Here is an 18,300-nt window from a genome sequence, read left to right as displayed (position 1 = left end):
TCCCACAGGGCAGGGAACCCTGATTGCTCTTTGGGCTGACGAGGGAGGGGGACTTGAGTGGGGGAGGGGGAGGGAAATGGGAGGCGGTGGTGGGGAAGAGACAGAAATCTTTAATAAATAAATAATAAAAACTACTAAAAAAAAAGGAGAAACCACATAAAATAAATTTTATCCAACAAGGGTCTCGGTGTTAGTTGGTCCCTAGCTGGAGTGCTGAAGCTCAATCACAGCAGCCCTCCATGGAGATGAAAGCATGCTAGGATTGAGCCAGTCACCCAGAGAGAAGGATGGTTGTGCCAGAAAATGCCATGGAAACTTAAAGCCAGAGTCAAAGTCATACTGAGAGATACTTTGCTAAGTCTGAAAAGAAATAAATAACACCTCTATTAACTACTACTTGGACAACTTTTTAGAGGTTTGGATGACTATAATCAGATTAGAGAAATATACCTGTCAGAATGGCCAAGATAAAAAACATTGACGAGAACTTAAGCTGGAGAGGTTGTGGGGTAAGGGGAACATTCCACCATTGCTGGTGGAGTGTAAACTTGTACAGCTGCTTTGGAAATCAGTATGGCGATTTCTCAGAAAATCAGGAAAAAACCTACCTCAAGACCCAGCAACACCACTTTTGGGTATATATCCAAAAGACACTCACTCATACCACAAGGACATGTGCTCAACTATGTTCACAGATGTAGTATTTGTAATAGCCACAACCTGGAAACAACCTAAATGCCCCTTGACTAACAGAAAATGTGGTACATTTATACAAAGGAGTACTACACAGCAGAAAAAAATAATGACATCTTGAAATTTGCAAACAAATAAATGGATCTAGAAAAAAAACCATACTGAGTGAGGTAACCCAGACCCAGAAAGACAAATATATGTCCTCACTCATAAGTGGCTTTTAGACATAAAGTAAAGAAAAACCAGCCTACAATCCACAACCCCAGAGAAACTAGACAACAAAGAGAATCCTGAGAGAGACATACATGGATCTACATAAGAAGGAGTAAATTGTGAGGGTGGGAGTCATGGGAGAGGGTAGAAAGGGACAGGGTAGGAAGGGAGGGGAGCAGAGGAAAATGTATAGAGCAATAAAAACAATAAAAAAATACAATGATAGACTTTCCAGGTTTTAGGAATACACAGTGTTACACAGTGGCTCTGAACTGGAGGTGATGCCTACAGACCCAATTACTGAAATCTAAGAAATATGTTAAGGGAGACCTAGCCCCGGGAAGAGGAGAGAAAGGAAGCAACTGCAGTGTTTGGTGGACACAGCCCATCTAAGGCAGTGCACTCATCCTAGCCCACAGAGCTCTCTCCTGTAGTGTTCCACGGACCAGCCTACTGATCTTTATGGAAAACTAAACATCCTCAAATGCTACCATTCTGACTCACAGTGAGTTTCTGTAGATCCCAGTTCTCAACATGGAAAGAAAATGGATCACAGCCTGAGAAGGTAATCAAGCCTGGGTGGAAGGAGACAGTCGCGTGAAATGATTGACATGGAAGCTTTCCTTTGCACCTAAGCACAGGCCATGGGGCCAGTAAGTGAACAGAATGGACTGTTCCCCTGGGATAGTCATGTTTAGGGTAGCTGAGAATCTGTCTTTTCTTCTTCCGGTCTGTTACTTGAGAAGGAGAGACTGAAAGAAAAATAAAAAGGTCCTAGTAATAATCAGTAATGAACTTACCACATCAATCTCAGTGTTGGAATGTCCCATGTTACAGACGATGCAGCTATTCTTCATACGGTCCAAGTGCTCTCTGGTTACCACATTCTTGTTACCTTAAAAACAGAAGCAATATTCACATGAAAAGGAATGAAGCTAGACTCCTACCTCATATAACAGGAACACACACACACATAAAATCAACCTCTCTCCTCTGTGTGTGTGTATACATACATACATGAAATACATTAAAATCAACTCTACATCGATCATATGTAGATCATTCTTTTTTTTTTTTTTTTGGTTTCTCTTTGTAGCTCTGGCTGTCCTGGAACTCACTGACCAGGCTGGCCTTGAACTCACAGAGATCTGCCTGCCTCTGTCTCCCAAGTGCTGGGATTAAAGGTTTGCACCACCACCACAAATCCTTAAAAGCACAAAACTAAGATTTCTTTACAGCTAAGATTTTTATAGAGGAATATAAAAGTGAATCCTTGTGACCTCAGGCTGAGCAACAGTCTACTCCCATAGAGCACTTTAAACATCAGCAGCAGAAGGAAATAGAGACCGGATTACATCAACACACATACAAAGCCTTGTCTTATGAATGACCACACCAAGGAAGTGTTAAAAAGACAACAAATAAAATCTTTGTAAATCAAATACCAAAATGGGATTTCTACCCAAAATGTATTTGGGACTCTTAAAATTCAGAAATAAAGATGAATAATCTAACTTTAAAGTAGACAAGAACTTGAAAGGATGTTTCTTCAGAGATACACATGGCCAAAGCAAGGAACGAATGGAGAACACCACTAGCCATCAAAACCATATCTTACTTTATGTTCACTAGGATCATAAAACTAAAATACACAATAATAAAATTGTTAATGACACAGAAAAGCTGGAGCTCTCAACAGTACAATACAATACAATGGTACAATACTACCATCACTTTAAAAAATAGTTTGGTAATTCCTTAAAACCTTAAAAGTAGAGTTACTATATGATATAGTGATTTTACTGCTATTCATACAAAGAAGAGAATTGAAAATGTGTCCACACAAAGTGTTGGATTCAGTGTTTGCAGTGGCATCATTCATGACGACCCCAAAGTGAAACCAATCTAAATATCCATCTATTTTCATCAGAATACAAAAACTGTGCTATAGTCACATTCAGAAACAAAAAGAGATGGAATAGTAATACATATTATTATATAGATGGAAACTTGGAGGCATCATGCTAAGAAGCCAGTCACAAAATCTACATACTGAATGACCTCATTTTACATGGAATGTCCAGAAGAAGCAAATACACACGGATGAAAGAGGAATGGTTGCTTAGGGTTACAGGTATGTGAAGAATGGGATAAAGAGTGACCATTTATGACAGAGCGCTTCTTGTGGGTATGATGACAATGTTCTAGAATTAGATAATGGGATATTCTACAACATCAGTAAAAACCACCATACTGTATACTTTTCAGAGATGAACACTGTGCTATATGAATTATGTCTCAATAGAAAGTCATTGTAACAGTGGTACAATCCTATGAATTTCTTATAAAGTATTGAATTTTGGTGCTGGGGAGCAACCCTAGGCCCTCTGAGCTATACCTACAGACAAACTGAATACGCATGAGTAAAATATACAACAAGGGACGCACATCTCAGTCAAGCTATTTAAAATAAGCACATTCTATCTCGAGCACGGGGGAGGAGAGGAGGAACCAAGGGGATGATGAATAAAGCAGGATCAGCTCCTCATGGCCCTTGTCCTCTGCCCCCAGTCCTTGCTGAGGCTATAACCACATTTTATTTCCTCTCTCTGAGAATTATTTCTAAAAAGTATTCCTGATTTCTGGTTCTAGTATACAATTATAATAAGTTTCTTGATCTGAGGAAACTAGCTATTTTTTATATTCCTCCCTAAAATTAAAAATCTACCTGTTTGTGGCTGGAGAGATGGCTCAGCGGTTAAGAACACTGAGTGCCCTTCCATGAGGGCCCAGGGTTCAATTCTCAGCAACCACATAGAAGTTCACAGCTATTTTTAACTCCAGTTTCAAGGGACCTGACACCCTCACCCAGATACACATGCAGGCAAAACACCAGTGCACATAAAATAAAAATAAATTGTATAAAAAGTTTACCTGTTTTGCTGGGCGGTGGTGGCGCACGCCTTTAATCCCAGCACTCGGGAGGCAGAGGCAGGCGGATCTCTGTGAGTTTGAGACCAGCCTGGTCTACAAGAGCTAGTTCAGGACAAACTCCAAAGCCACAGAGAAACCCTGTCTCGAAAAACCAAAAAAAAAAAAAAAAAAGTTTACCTGTTTTATAATTAACACAATCACTTTACTTTTTCTAACTTTGAAATTTTCTCTTTCCCTATCATAATTTATAGGGACTATATAGAAGCATATTTGCTTTTTGGTTTCTTTGTTGGTTTTTGAGGTAGGATCCCACTATGTAGCTCTGGCAGTCCTGGAACTATGTGGACCAGGCAGGCTGGCCTTGAATTCAGAGGTCCTCCTGCTTCTACATCCTAAGTGCTAAAATTAATGGTGTGTGCCACCATGCCCCGCTGAGTATTTGCTTTTAGAGTGAAATAAAAGATGACAGGGCTGAGAATGGAGCTTGGTGGTACAGTACACATTCAGCATGCTTAAAGCACTGGTAATAATCACTGGCACATAGTATTCAATTTCTAGCTATGTCCTAGGAGGGTAAGGAAAGGGGAGACATAGCAGCCATAAAGGATGGAGAGAAACCTTCCTGAAGGGATGACCTGAAGGTCTATGCTTGGGCAGGGCTCTAAACAGGTAGGAAAATGTGAAAGAGATAGACTTTTTTGGTCCACTATCTCTGGTGTGTGTGTGTGTGTGTGTGTGGTTTACGTGTTTATTTCTGTCTGACTCCAAAGTGCTGAAATTAGAAGCGCATGCCACCATGCTTGGCTTTTTAAAAAAGAGTATCTATTTCATGTGTATCAATGTTTTGTCTACATGCATGCATGTGCACCACATATGTCTGGTGCCCACAGTTAGAAAAGGGTGTCAGGTCCCCTGGAACTGGAGTTATATATAGATGGTTGTGAGCTATCATGTGGGTATTGGGAATTGAACCCTGGCTCTCTTTAAGAGCAACAACTGTTCTTTGTTGTTGTTGTTGTTTGTCAAGACATAATTTCTTTGTGCAGTCCTGGCTGTCTAGAATTTGCTCTGTGGTCCAGGCTGGCCTTGAACTCACAGATTTCAGAAAGGCATGTGCCACCACTACCCAGCAGCAACAAGTATTCTTAACCACTGAGCCAACTTTCCAGTCACCCTTGCCTGACTTTTTATTTTTTTAACATGGGTTCTTAGAATCAAATTCAGGTACTCATGTTTATTAAGGCAAGTATCTTTTCTTTTTTCTTTTTTTTTTTGGTTTTTCGAGACAGGGTTTCTCTGTGGTTTTGGAGCCTGTCCTGGAACTATCTCTTGTAGACCAGGCTGGTCTCGAACTCACAAAGATCCGCCTGCCTCTGCCTCCTCGACTTCTCAACCCCTACTTCTTGCTTTAATAGTTTGGATTTATCCAGAATATTTTCAATCACCTTTCACTTGCTCCATGAAAAAAGCATTCCCAAATCTTACCCTCCCCCACCTGAAACCTCACAGCCATACCTGTACAAGTAATGACAATGTCCACTTGTCGGATGACTTCATTTAACTTCACCAGTCGAAATCCATCCATACTGTAGACACAAAGCAGGATCAATTAAAGAAAGCCAGTAGATGGGGAGCTTTTTGTAAAAGCTAGCACCAAGATCTCGAGGTAGTTACAACATTGCTTCTTAGAGAGCTAGACTGTGTTCAGGGTGTTCACTTTGTTTGGTTTTGAAGACAGTGTCATTGTGTAGCCCAGGCTGGCCTCAAACTCAGGATCCTCTAGCCTCTTCCTCCCAAGAGCTAGGATTACAAGCATGTACCACATCTAGCTTGGACTATTCTTCAGTCAAAAGCCCAGATCATTTCCTGAGTTTACACAAGAGAAATGTAAATGTTCCCATTGCATCACTAGAATTAGTTCTTCCTAATAATAGGGAGCCAAGCAAGGACAGTCATGAGATTCCCAAAACAAATGTCTAGACAAAAAAAAATTGGCCACTGAATCTATTTTCACTGAGCCTGTTCTCCCAAGATCATCAATTATTTTCTGAAATAAAAAAACCAATATTTTCTTAGTATCTTACAGTACTTGACTCCTCTGCCACATTAAGCATAATTTACTTCCTTAAACTGAGTGCCCCCTCCCTGCTCTGTGGTGGGAACTGAGCCCAGGACATTGCATAAGCGAGGCAATTGTACCCCATTTGGCTACACTCTCAGCCTTTCCCTGTGTTTAAATGGTGGCACTCCATGGGTTCTTCACTGGACTCTTTTGTCCTTTCAGTACTGGTTTTGTCCTGCCTTTGTGTAAGTCGTCATCAGAGGTGACTGACTGACTGGCTCATTCCCCTCTTGCCCACCAGGTGGGATTAGAACCCAGGCATCAGACAACAAGGCAGACCTCCACCACCAATCTCCATCTCCAGCTGCAGTTTTGTTTTTTTAACTTACATCTCTGGGGTGCTTCATAACCAAGGATTGCATACTCCCCCAGATACCTCCTCAAAGTCCCTGAGAAGGATCCCAGACTTGACTTTGTTGGAAGATGAACTCATTATCTTCTACACTCTTGTCTATTTTTCCTCTGTATTCTCTACCCTGGGCAGGAGCATGACTGGTAACCTGACTGTATGAGCCAGGTAAACTAAACATTTCTTCCAAATTGAAAGTGTAACCAAGTTTTGCCTTTTTGATCCTTTTCTTTTCTTTTTTTTTTTTTTTTCGAGACAGGGTTTCTCTGTAGTTTTTGGTGCCTGTCCTGGAACTAGCTGGCCTCGAACTCCCAGAGATTAGCCTACCTCTGCCTCCCAAGTGCTGGGATTAAAGGCGTGCGCCACCACCACTCGGCTTTTGATCCTTTTCTTAATTCCTTTAAAGTCTCTTGAATTTGTGGGCCCACACACCCCTTCTGGTGGTTTTGGGACAGGGTCTGTACTTACTTTGTAGACTTGGTTAGCCATAAAATGGAGGCACTTCTCTTGAGGTTCTGCGAGTACAGGAGTGTGAGCCTCTGTGCCTAGTTCTGTTGTTCCCTTTCACTCACGCATGCTGGCGTTCCTAAGTTCAGGGCAGTGAGGCTTGGCCCAGTCTCACTGTCTCTAGGTTACATCTCAATATCATTTTGCATCGTGATTTATATCACTTCCATGTTTAAGACATTTCGGGGTAAGACTTAATCTTGTACACACTGCCATATGATACTTATCTCAGACACTACCACTCCCCAAATTTACCCTATCTGTGAGCTCCTTAAATATGCCATGCTAGCTTTTGTTTGGAGGCTATGCACTTGCTCCTTGTACAGGCCACATACTTTCAACTGCACAAGTTTTAATATAGCTTTGTTGCTGTTTCTATCTACATTGTCTCGGCCTTCAGTTAAGACACTTCTTGTAGCATGAATAATAAAAACCCAGAGACAGGTATTGGGGTTCATGTTGAAGATCAGAAAAGCAAAGCAGTCAAGCCACTAGAGAGTTCTTACCTCTACCAAGGCTCAGACAAAGGGGTGATCATGTCCTCAGAGTAACTGTAGACTGCAGTGCTTTCCAACAGACCTCAGACTGCAATGAGCTCTTGTGTAGTGATATTTCATTTTTATTTTAATAAATAAAGCTTGCCTGAAGTTCAGAGAGTAAAAGAGCTGCACTGATCAACCTTAATGCAGTGGTGACACACACCTTTAATTTCAGTAGCCACACTAGTTTGTCAAAGAAGTCGGGTGGTGGTAGCGTAGTGGCTTGTGCCTTTAATCCCAACACTCAGGAGGGAAAGGCAGGCGGATCTCTGTGAGTTCAAGGCCAGCTTGGTCTATAGAGTGAGTTCCAGGATAGGCTCCAAAGCTACAGAGAAACCCTGTCTCGACACCCCTCCCCCACAAAAAAAAAAAACCCAAACATCTGAGACTCCAGAACTAGGGAATCTGAAGCCTCTGGCCTGTGCCAGTGACTTAATAGCCTCAGACAAACAGCTCTTTTTGTGAATTTGTACTCCAAATGTTGGGCGCCAAATGTAGCACTATTAATAAAAACCCAGAGACAGAAATTGAGGTTCAACCTAAAGGTCAGAAAAGCCACTGGCTCTTACCTCTACCTCAGTCCGAAATGGTGATCCTGCCTCCAGGAATCTCAGGATGAGACTGTCTGAGAGCTGTCTCCTCCTGTTTTAGTGTCCTCTCTAGGGCTGGGATTAAGGGCGTGAGTAGCAGGACAGAGAGGAATGGCTTTATTCTAGCCTTATTCTATCTTAGTGTCCTTTCTTCCAGAGGCTTAGTGGTAACACAGAACAGAAATTATCAAACATAGATATATACTACATAAACTTGGGCTTTGAAGTAGCTTTTAGTGACCATGGCATTTCTCATTCTGTGGAAGATGGAGATAATTTTAGTAACATTTACCATTTAGTAAGGATCCATTTTGTGACAGCGGTTCTGAGTCCTGTTATATATTTATTATTTAATTTATGATAGTGTATAATAATTATTTTAATTAATTTTCATAATACTTTGAGGTATGGATAGTAATCTACATTTTACTTTATTTATTTGATTATTATTAGTTTTCAGACAGGGTCTGACTATGTAGCCCTGGCTGTCCTGGAACTCAGTATATAGACCAGGCTGGTCTTGAACTCAGAGATCCTTTTGTCTCTGCCTCCCAAATGCTGGGATTAAAGATGTACCCTGCTAGGATCCACATTTCAGAGAGGAAAAAGGAACTTTAAAAATGTTTAATTTAGATTTGAACCTTAAGAATTCTAAGAATACTACAATTTCCCACATATTACTCACACAAGAATCAGCAGGTTTCACCCTTAGTTTGGATTTGCCTGACATTTTCTCATATCAGAAAATGTCATTATATCAGAAGGTCTCTGACACAGCCTATTGGATGCTCCTCCCCTTTCTTCTTTCCTGTTGATAACTGAACTCAGGTCTAACCTAAGCACTAAGCAACACTTAACCTCTCTTTTTTCTTTCTTTCCTTCCGGCAGGATCTCGAGAACTCTGTAGCCCAGGTTGGTGAAACAAGGTCTTGTTGTATAACCAAAGTTGGCTTGGAATTCACAATCTATTTGCTTCAGTTTCTGGAATAAAGATTACATGCTTGAACCTTAAAAAAAAATACTCTGTGTGTAGAGTGTGCATGTATATATGCACGAATGATGTGTGTGTGAGGGTGCCCGCAGGCCACGGTACACCTGCTGGGAGGTCAGACAGCTCTGTGAAGTTGGACTGCACAGTGAGCGCTTGTCTAGGGCCTCTCTCTCCCCAGTGCTGGGACTAAAGGCATGCGCCACTACGCCTGGCCTGTCTTTCTTTTTGGATCATTATTTTCAAAGGAGCAGGGATTACATATGTGGAGAGAACCAAAGCATCCTGTCACCGTTTCCACAGGGATTCTAAATTTTCATGTCTCTGGAGCAGAAGTCCTTGACAAGAGAGAACCTTAGGTTCCCTTAGCAGCGTCCCTGGATCTGGGCATGAGGCAGGCAAGGCAGTTCCAGTGGGCATGTTGGACAGCAAGGCAAAGGAGGAGCAGGTAACCCTTCACATACTCACCAGGCTTGCAGGGCACAGATGGGGTCGATCTCAGTCACATACACAATGGAACCCATGGCCTTCAGAGCAGCACAGCACCCCTTCCCCACCTGGACAGGGAAAGAACACACAACAAAGATAGTCAGCCAGAACACACTTCTCAAAGCTTCTGGGAAAGTAATTTTGCTGAGCAGATTCGTGCTTGGGGAAAAGCAAGAAAAACAAATAAATGTCGTTCATAAACAAACCCCTGGACCTGCTTAGCACATTCGCATGCACGAGAACACCCACATTCACGATTCATCATCAAACATAAGCTGCAGAACATCACAAACAGCGGTGTTGCAACAAGTCAGAAAATCAACTCGAGAAAAAATACAAAGGGAAAAGCAAGGGATTTAACTCGGGACTTCTAAAGTTATTTGTTCCATCTAAAGTGGTACATGAATACACTTATGTCTGGGTGCAAAACTCTGGAATAGTTCATCAAAATGCATTTTAAACATCCAGCAAGGAAAAGATTGAACTTTACCTCTCCATAGCCACAGACCACCACCTGCTTCCCACCAAACATCATATCTGTTGTCCTTTTCAGCCTAGGGGAACAAAAGCAAAGTCCAGTCAGTAAATCAGAAGAAATGTTCTTTTGTTTCTACAGGAGGTTTGTGCTTTTGTTTTGAATTTTTTCATCTTTGAAGGAAAACAATAAAATATGTATTTGTCCATCTAACCAGTTCTAGTTGCATGCGAGTTTTGCCCCTTCCACTTTAATCTTCCTTTCTTTCTTGGGAGTAGTGCAAAAAGTTGTAGATTACATAGCAGCTTGTAAACACAAAAGCAGTGGACACTTTTATACTGTGAATCAATATGGGGAAAGAGAAAAGATATAAATAAGGCAACAGTAATCTTAATTTAGGAAGTGAAAAAGTTCTGGCTTAAAAAAATTATTCTAGCTTACTGTTTTAGAAATATAGCATAAGTAGTGCATTTAGAAGTATCAGGAGGCCAGATGGTTTTCACTGATTCAATAGGGAAAGTAATGGACAATAATGCAGAGAGGCCGTGAGTGAAACCTGCTGGTGCTGACTATACAGACAGTGAGCTTTCTGGGCTGATTCCAGAGCAGATATGGTCTACCTTTATATCTGGTTCTCTATGAAACTGATCCTTGCTGTCTCCACGATTTCTGGAAAGAACATCTAGGAATGAATGAGTTCTGGTTTTTCTTTGGGTACAATAAGGTAACATTTTCTGAGAATCTTGATCAAGACAAAAAGGTTTCAACTAAAATCCAGTCTATTTTGAGATACACAGTCCCTCCAGATACTTGTAAGACTTCCAACTTATTTATCCATCTGCTTACCCCTTTTGGTACAAAGGTCTATAAATGCCCAAAGGAAAGTAAGAATCCTATTAAAGAAAATGACTTGGCAACTTCACTCCACGGATGCAGCCGCATGCACCTTGATGAAGCTCACTTAGTACTACTCAAGTGTGAAGATGCCTCTTTATCACTGAAGAGGTAAGTCAGGTGCTGCCACCACACTCAGACGCCATGGGTTAGCAGAGTGGCCTTACAAGGGCTAGCAGAGCAAGGACAATCAAAAGGTTCTATTTCTGAACCTCCTTTCATGTGGGCACTTTCCTTAAGCCCTTCCTCATCCCTCCCATAGGGAGGGTACCCTCTCTCTGCAACTACACATAGCTGTGGTGATGTGGAAACTTCATTCACATTGCTGCTCTGCAAATGATGGCCAAGCTACAGACATGGATGAATTTCAGGTAGGCAGTGATTTTCCTGTGATCTCAGGATCTTCCTCAAGGATAAAAGACAGAAAAAAGGATCCTCAGATCTGTCTCAAGGATACAGTGCAGAAAAGACTTCATTAAAGGAAGGATTGAGGGAACATAAGCTACCTGGTGCTATTTAAGATCCATGACAATTTTTTATGTTAACTCTTTGGTTTTTCTAGCCCCAGAACCCCACAAGAGTTAAAACTCTTTTATAATAATAATAATAATAATAATAATAATAACAACAACAACAACAACAACAACAACTCTTTTTTATTTTATAATTTGAAAATCCTAGCTGAGCTCCTTTGGAGTTATTGAGCAATCTTTCTTCCTTAAAGTGGAATCTCAGTCACCACCACCCAAGTAGGGTCAGTAACGCCTCCCTTGCTGTTTAAGGTGCTGTGTGTGTGGTGATGAATCTTGATTGTAACTTGATGGGATTTAGAATCACGGCACCAAACCTCTAGACATGTCTCTGAGGGAGTTTCTAGATTATGTTAACGATGTGAGAAGACCCTCGATGTAGGCAGTACTATTCCAAGGACGGGGCTCCTGGACCAAATAACAAAGATAAAGGGTGCATCGGCATTCCTCTTCTTGCTAACTATGGATGCAATGTGACCAGCAGCCTCAAGTTCCTGCTGACATGACTTCCCTGTCATGATTTGATTTGATTAGGGTATAATCAAACCAGGCCCATGTTGCTGTTGTCAGGTATTTGGTCCTAGCAACACGTAAAGTAACTAATACAGCAAGTAACCACCCCAGAACTATAAAGTAAACAGTAACACCTTCCTCAAGTGGACTGCTCTCTCAGCCCGCGGGCCTGTCCCTCGACCCCTTTTCTATCTGGTTTTGTGAGGAAGGATCTTAAACAGCACAACTTGACCTCAAGTTTGTTGCACAAGGAAGAATAGCCTTGAACACTCAACCCTCCTCCCTGGCCTCTGAGTGCTGGGATTACAGACGTGCCGCTGTGCCCGGCTTCCACTGCACTCCTCTCTGGAGCACTTTTCCTCTCTTTCGTCCCTCCTGCTCTCGGCTCCACTGGGAGAACAACCGCCCTTGACCCAGTTGCAGTTCTGCACGGTCTGCAGGTACCGATGCTCTTACCACTTAGCAAATTTAGATGAACAGTTGACGTTTTCGTGTTTCTTCGCTGTGAAATCTAACCTTACTTTTGCTTAACTGCTTCTTTGTCACTTTTGTACTTTCTAACTTAAAGAATCTTTCTTTCCCAAGGAGTAGACTATGGTTGGGAGGGAGTCTATCCATTTTTCTGAACTAGTAGTGCTATCTTCATGTATCTTTTACCAACCCTGGTAAAGGCCAACTTTAGGTTCACAGATCTGGTACTTGGGGAGTCTAAAAGATAGTCGTGGGTAGATAAGTATTTTAATGAAATATATACATTACTATAAATATGGTCAAAACTGAGGTATTTGTCACACTGACCCTTTTATGTGGACACTCTATTGCTGACCACTGGGCTAAGAATTTATTAAAATGCTTACTCTATCTGATATTACTGTCTCCATACTAATATATAAGGTAAAAATAGTTATAGTGTGCATTGAACATTCGACCAAATGAAAGAAAAACAAAACAAAACAAAAACCAACCAGCAAAAACCTTCCTCAAGATCTAACTTAATTCTAAAACTATATAGAGTTCTAGAAAGACAGGCAAGGTGCTGGGTTTGGAAGCACATGCCTGTCTTCCCTTGGAAGACTGAAGGAGAACTGTGACATTGAGGGCAGACTGGGATATGTATCAAGTCCCAGTCAGCTGTGTCTACATAGTGAAATACCACCCCCACGATTTTTTCAAAGGAGAAAGGTAACAATACAGAACAACTCATTTTGTCTCATTTAACCTTCATTAAGAACTCCATGAATTAAGCATAAAATTACCATTTTACAGATGAGGAAATATGAAGAGGATAAGAAAAGGATTATAGTTACAAATAAATAAATGATCCAGCATTTAAACTGAGGTCTTCCTGGATCCAGTGCCTGCGGTGACATCACTCAACATGAATGGATAGGAATTTGGTTCACAGAATCCTTCTTCATTTTTCTGTTAACCCATGTGAAAGAAATACTGCATTTGGCATATTCTAAGCCATCTTGATGGTTTCTTTTAGAAAATTACTTGGGAACTATAATTTGGATCTAGAATGTTCCCAAAGTTCCACATGATAAAGGCCTGGCACCCCTGCAGGCGTTACTAAAAACTCTTATAGTTAAAAACTGTAAGAGGCAGAGTCTAGTGGGAGGTTTTCTAGAAATCGGAAACACGCTTGTGACGGGGTGGAGAGGACCTAGCTCTTTCTTTGCTCTCTCTTTATGTCTCACTCAGAACGTGAGCAGCTTTGCGTCATCACGTGATCTAACCACGTGCAGCCTCACTGCATGCTTCAAAGCAAGTGTGACCATCTGAGCACAGACTAATGCCTCTAAAACCCTGAGCCAAAATTAATCTCTTGTGTTCAAAAGTTGATTATATCCAGTATTAGTCACACTGACAAGGCTGACCACACATGGGGTCTTCCTACAAACACTGGGTGGAGGTGGAAGCTGAGCGCTGTCAGACCCTGCAGTCCTCACAGGGCAGGGAACCCTGAAATGCCTTCGGGAAAGAGTTCTTTGTTTACCACAAGTTTCTAGATAGTCAAGAAACTGTTTGACAGTAATAACATGACAATTATATGGCATGTTACAGGAACCATGACCCGAAATAGGATCACCTGAAGCTCCTTTCAAAATCACTTTTATGCCATTTTAATGACACAAACTCTGAAAGGATCACAAAACACAAATGAACTCTGCTTCTAATAGGAGCTAATCTCATTTCTTTTTTAAAATTTTATTTATTTTTATGCGTATGAATGTTTTATCTGCATATGTTGTCTATGTTGTCTGCATATGTGTACCATGTGTGTGCCTGGTACCTGTGGAAGCCAGAGGAGGGCACCAGATCCCTTGGGACTGGAACTCTAGATACTTGTGAGCTGTCATGTCGGTAATGGGAACCAAATAGGTCCTCTGGAAGAGAAGCCAGGGCTCTTAATCACTGAGCCATCTCTCCAGCTCCCAGGCTCATTTCTTAAGGGAAAGAGATTTTCTTGCAGTCGTGATAGCAGCAGAGCTCTGGGTTATAAAGTCTGGGAGTGATGTGGTGAGACACGAAACAGTTCCAGGAATAACTAAAACTGAAGAAGCTGGAACTTTCACTCAATAACCCAAGATCATCTCAAAGATAACAAACATTACCCATCAAGAATAGATTCACGGCAACAGTAGAGGTTATCAAATTTCTGTTTAGTGACCGAGTCATTGACGTTCATGGCTGGAACACACAGCTTCCCTGCTTTGGACAGCTGGTATAACCTGGGAGTGGGAGAACAATGAGATATTACAATCTACTGTTGGTTTGTGTCAGATCTCTGAAATATATCAATAGACTGAGCATGACAGCATAAGACATGACAATTTCATCTTACTAACAGATTCTGGGAATTGGATAATGTGTTTCTAGAGGCTGTACACAACTTGGCAAAAAGGCTCACATTCAAAAAATCATGTGGAGAAATTCTTTGATCCAACTAAATTTCAAGATCTTAAATGAAAAACTCTTAATTGTGCATATTTATTTTATTTTTCTAAAGACTAAGACTTTTGTTTTGAAGCAGGGTCTCATTGTGTAGTTCTGGATGGCCTGGAACTATGAACTCACAGATCCGCCAGCCTCTACTGGCATCAAAGGCATGTACTACCATGCCCATTTCAAGACTGAGACTTAAATTTGTTTATTTTTATGTGTATGAGTGCTTACTTGAATGTATGTATGGTGTCTGGTGCTTGTGGAGGCCAGAAGAGGGTGTTAGATCCTCTGGAACGCGAGTTGCAGATGTTGTGGGATGCCAGGTGGGTGCTGGGAACCAAACCTGAGTCTTCTACCAATGGAGTAGAAACTCTTAACCATTGAGCAGTCTCTCCAACCTGCATATAAATTTTATGTCCCTTTCAAAGATAAAAGAAGTAACTGGGGAGCTTGAGAAGTGCTTGCAGTTGAGAGTGTCTTTCCTGCTTCTCCAGAAGGCTCACACTGGATCCCATCAAGTGGTTTACCAGCACCTGACACTCCAGCTTCATGAAATTTATTTTTTTAATTAAATACATTTACTTGTTTATTTATTAAATCTAACACCCTGTCTGACCTTTGTGGCCACTCACAAACATAGCATACATTCACACAAACACACCTGTATACACATAAATAAAAACAAAAACAAATCTTAAAAATAGCTTTAATAGAAACAATTTTAAATACTTTTAAAATCTAGCATAATCCTACTATTTTAAGGTGACAATTTTTACTTTTCAGTACTTTCAAATTCATAACAATAATATAAAAACTCAAAAATTGCATATATATGACTTCAAAACCCAAGTCCATTAAAAAGGAGAAGTATTTGTTTTATTAAAAGTTCATCCCTGGGGCTAGCGCAGTGGTTCAGTGGGTGCAGGCTCCGGTCAAGCCTGACCATCTGAGTTCAACCTGCAGGGCCCACGTGGAGGAAACAAAGAACTGGCTTACACCAGTCGTACTGCTCGTATGCACATGTGTGGCACGGTGAATAAGACTAGCAGAAATGATTCTAATTTTATCCAAAGAATAAATCACCGCTCCTTTGTGATGGGACCCAAAGCCCTTGCTAACTGCAAGATAGAGACTCTGTGAGGACATGAGTTTTGCCTGCAATGGGTTTCTAGAGCAGTGCCTGGCTCATTGCAGTAGTTCAATAAATATTTATTGAATGAATTAAACTTGTCCAAAAAGAGCAAGCAGCCATTGTGCTGCAATGACAAGAAAACATGAAGACCCTACTTGCCCCTCCAGCTGAGCTATTTACTATGTTGTTTGTCATTTGTGCTGCTATTTAAAATAAGTGCCCAGGCTCAGACATGTTGCCTCAGAGAAAGCACCAATCTTTTACTATAATGAGTCCTACAGGTATGTGATTATAAGATTGTATACGTTATAAGATTATAAGATTGATTATAAGATTGTGTACGTTATGGATGACTGTTAACTCTTACCTGTGGACTCCAGTAACACTCTCCTCGACTATGCCTTTGATTTTCTTAAACATGTTGGGATACTTTTTGTAAATCCAGTGAGTAAGATCTCCTCCATCATCCAATATCTGCAACAGAAGCATCCGGAATGTCATTCATTTCACTGAAGGCTTAGGCTTCAGTCCTCTCAGGGTCCTGTACCCCAGTTCCTAATTACCAATGTACAGATATTTCAAATTTTCCATATAGTTATGAAAAACAACCTAAAGCCAGAGTTAATACAATAATCTACCAGACAAAAGAGTCATTATACTCAAAGAAAAGAACAGGGGATGAAGGCCAACTATAATTCTCTCCGTCAGATGACCCTACCACATAACATATCTGTTTTATCAAACTATATTGCAATGTGAGAATTTTCTTAGGGCCATTAAGACCATCAAGACCTCTAGTTCTTGAATATACTTCAAATCTTCAGAAAACTAATTTCTAACTGCTGATTTTAGTACTTTAAATAAATTCAACTAAGGTTTAGTTTAAATAAAAGGACAGATAATTAGTCTGTCTCTCAGAACAATGGCTTTTAAAACTGAAGCTTTAACTTCACACAAAGCATGGCAGTCTCCCACCCAGTGTATCAGGCAGCACTGGAGGGTTTTGCCTAGCTCAACCTCGCACTCTGTAGAAGCCAAATTAAAAATAACCAGGGAACCATGCAGCATGTAGGTGTACACGCATGCTTCTGAACAGCTCATCACTATTTCAGGTTGAGATTAACACAAATACAATGCTGTGCCCACCAGAGCTCCCATCGGCAGGGAAAGGTTTCTGAGTTATAACCTCCAGCCTGTGAGGATGGTTGGAAATGCTCCTCAGACTTTTCTCAGTTGTTACCCTGTCCTGGAAGGTCTCCACAGACTTCAGTCATCCCCTGCTGGCATGCATTCTTTTTAAAATCCCAGGATACCAGCAGCACTATAAGCATCAAAAACGCCATCCTGGATCCCAGGGAAGACAAAATACCCAACCCCGGGTCTATCACCTGATCTTTCGTTTCTGCTCCTACTGTTAATCTATTTTATCTAATTCTATCAAATCTTGTTTGAGTGTAGGGACCAAAGCAGGACTCTCATTAGAACTCTTAGCCAGGCTACACACTTATAAATAGAACCCCTAAGAACCAATGTCCCCAAGAAACCTGCTGGGGGAGGGGGAGTGGCACCTTTAATCCCAGCACTTGAAAGGCAGAGACAGGCAAATCTCTGTGAGTTTGAGACCAGCCAGGTCTACAGAGTGAGTTCCAGGACAACCAGGGCTGTTACAAAGAAACCCTGTCTCAACAAAACAAAACAAAAACGAACAAACAAACAAACCCAAAGAAACCCAAAGAGGGGCCAAGGGTAGATTAAGGATCAAGGCTAGAGTACCTAGTTTCAATCCCAGTGTTGTCTCCCCGCCCCCCAAAAAGGCTGGGAGTTAAGAAAGTGCTTGCCTTACAAACATGAGGACATGAGTTTAACCCCCAGTACCCATATGAAAATCCAGGCATGAAAGTACAATGCTAGGGAGACAGAGATGTCCCAGCCTGTCTAATTATGGAGCCCTAGGTCCCAGGGATGGACCCTGTCTCAAAAAACAAAGTGAGGGCTCCTGCTGAATGACAGCTGACATTGTCTTCTGGCCTCTACATGTGTACACACATGCATAGTGAACAAAAGAAACCCAAAAGAGTTTCTCTCTGCTGTTCAATATGCATGGATTTCATGAGGTTTTCACTTGCTGCCTCTGATCCCTAGCCACGAATAATTGGCAAGTCTGTGGGCTATGTCCCATTATGTTAATTTTACATTTCCCTTTATTATTTATACATTGAACTGGCTGACCACCAAGCCCTAGGCTCTCCCTTTCTCCTCATCCCCAGCGCTGTGCTAATGAATGCCTCTGACCACACCTGGCTCTTTTATGGGTGCCGGGGACCCTAATTCAGTTCCTCATGTTTGGGCAGCATGCCTTTACCCAGCAAACCATCTCCCCAGC

General features: G+C 41.3%; 1 protein-coding gene across 5 annotated transcripts in view; it reads right to left on the bottom strand.

Moving 5' to 3' along the window:
* The window catches only part of Ahcyl2 (adenosylhomocysteinase like 2), a 160,296-nt gene that overhangs the window by 18,460 nt on the left and 123,536 nt on the right, over window positions 1–18,300 (bottom strand). For all 5 annotated transcript variants that reach the window (XM_026788560.1, XM_005365762.2, XM_026788561.1 and 2 more), the window contains exons 7-12: window positions 16,285–16,391; window positions 14,455–14,571; window positions 9,915–9,978; window positions 9,404–9,492; window positions 5,356–5,426; window positions 1,707–1,801 (exon numbers count right to left, since the gene is read on the bottom strand). In XM_026788560.1, coding sequence (XP_026644361.1) covers window positions 1,707–1,801; window positions 5,356–5,426; window positions 9,404–9,492; window positions 9,915–9,978; window positions 14,455–14,571; window positions 16,285–16,391 — 543 coding nt within the window. The remainder of the gene's footprint in view (window positions 1–1,706; window positions 1,802–5,355; window positions 5,427–9,403; window positions 9,493–9,914; window positions 9,979–14,454; window positions 14,572–16,284; window positions 16,392–18,300) is intronic.

This window comes from Microtus ochrogaster, unplaced genomic scaffold (assembly GCF_000317375.1).
Source record: "Microtus ochrogaster isolate Prairie Vole_2 unplaced genomic scaffold, MicOch1.0 UNK4, whole genome shotgun sequence".
NCBI lineage: Eukaryota > Metazoa > Chordata > Mammalia > Rodentia > Cricetidae > Microtus > Microtus ochrogaster.
Note: the sequence above shows the minus strand (reverse complement) of the source record. Positions and strands in the feature narration are given on the sequence as shown.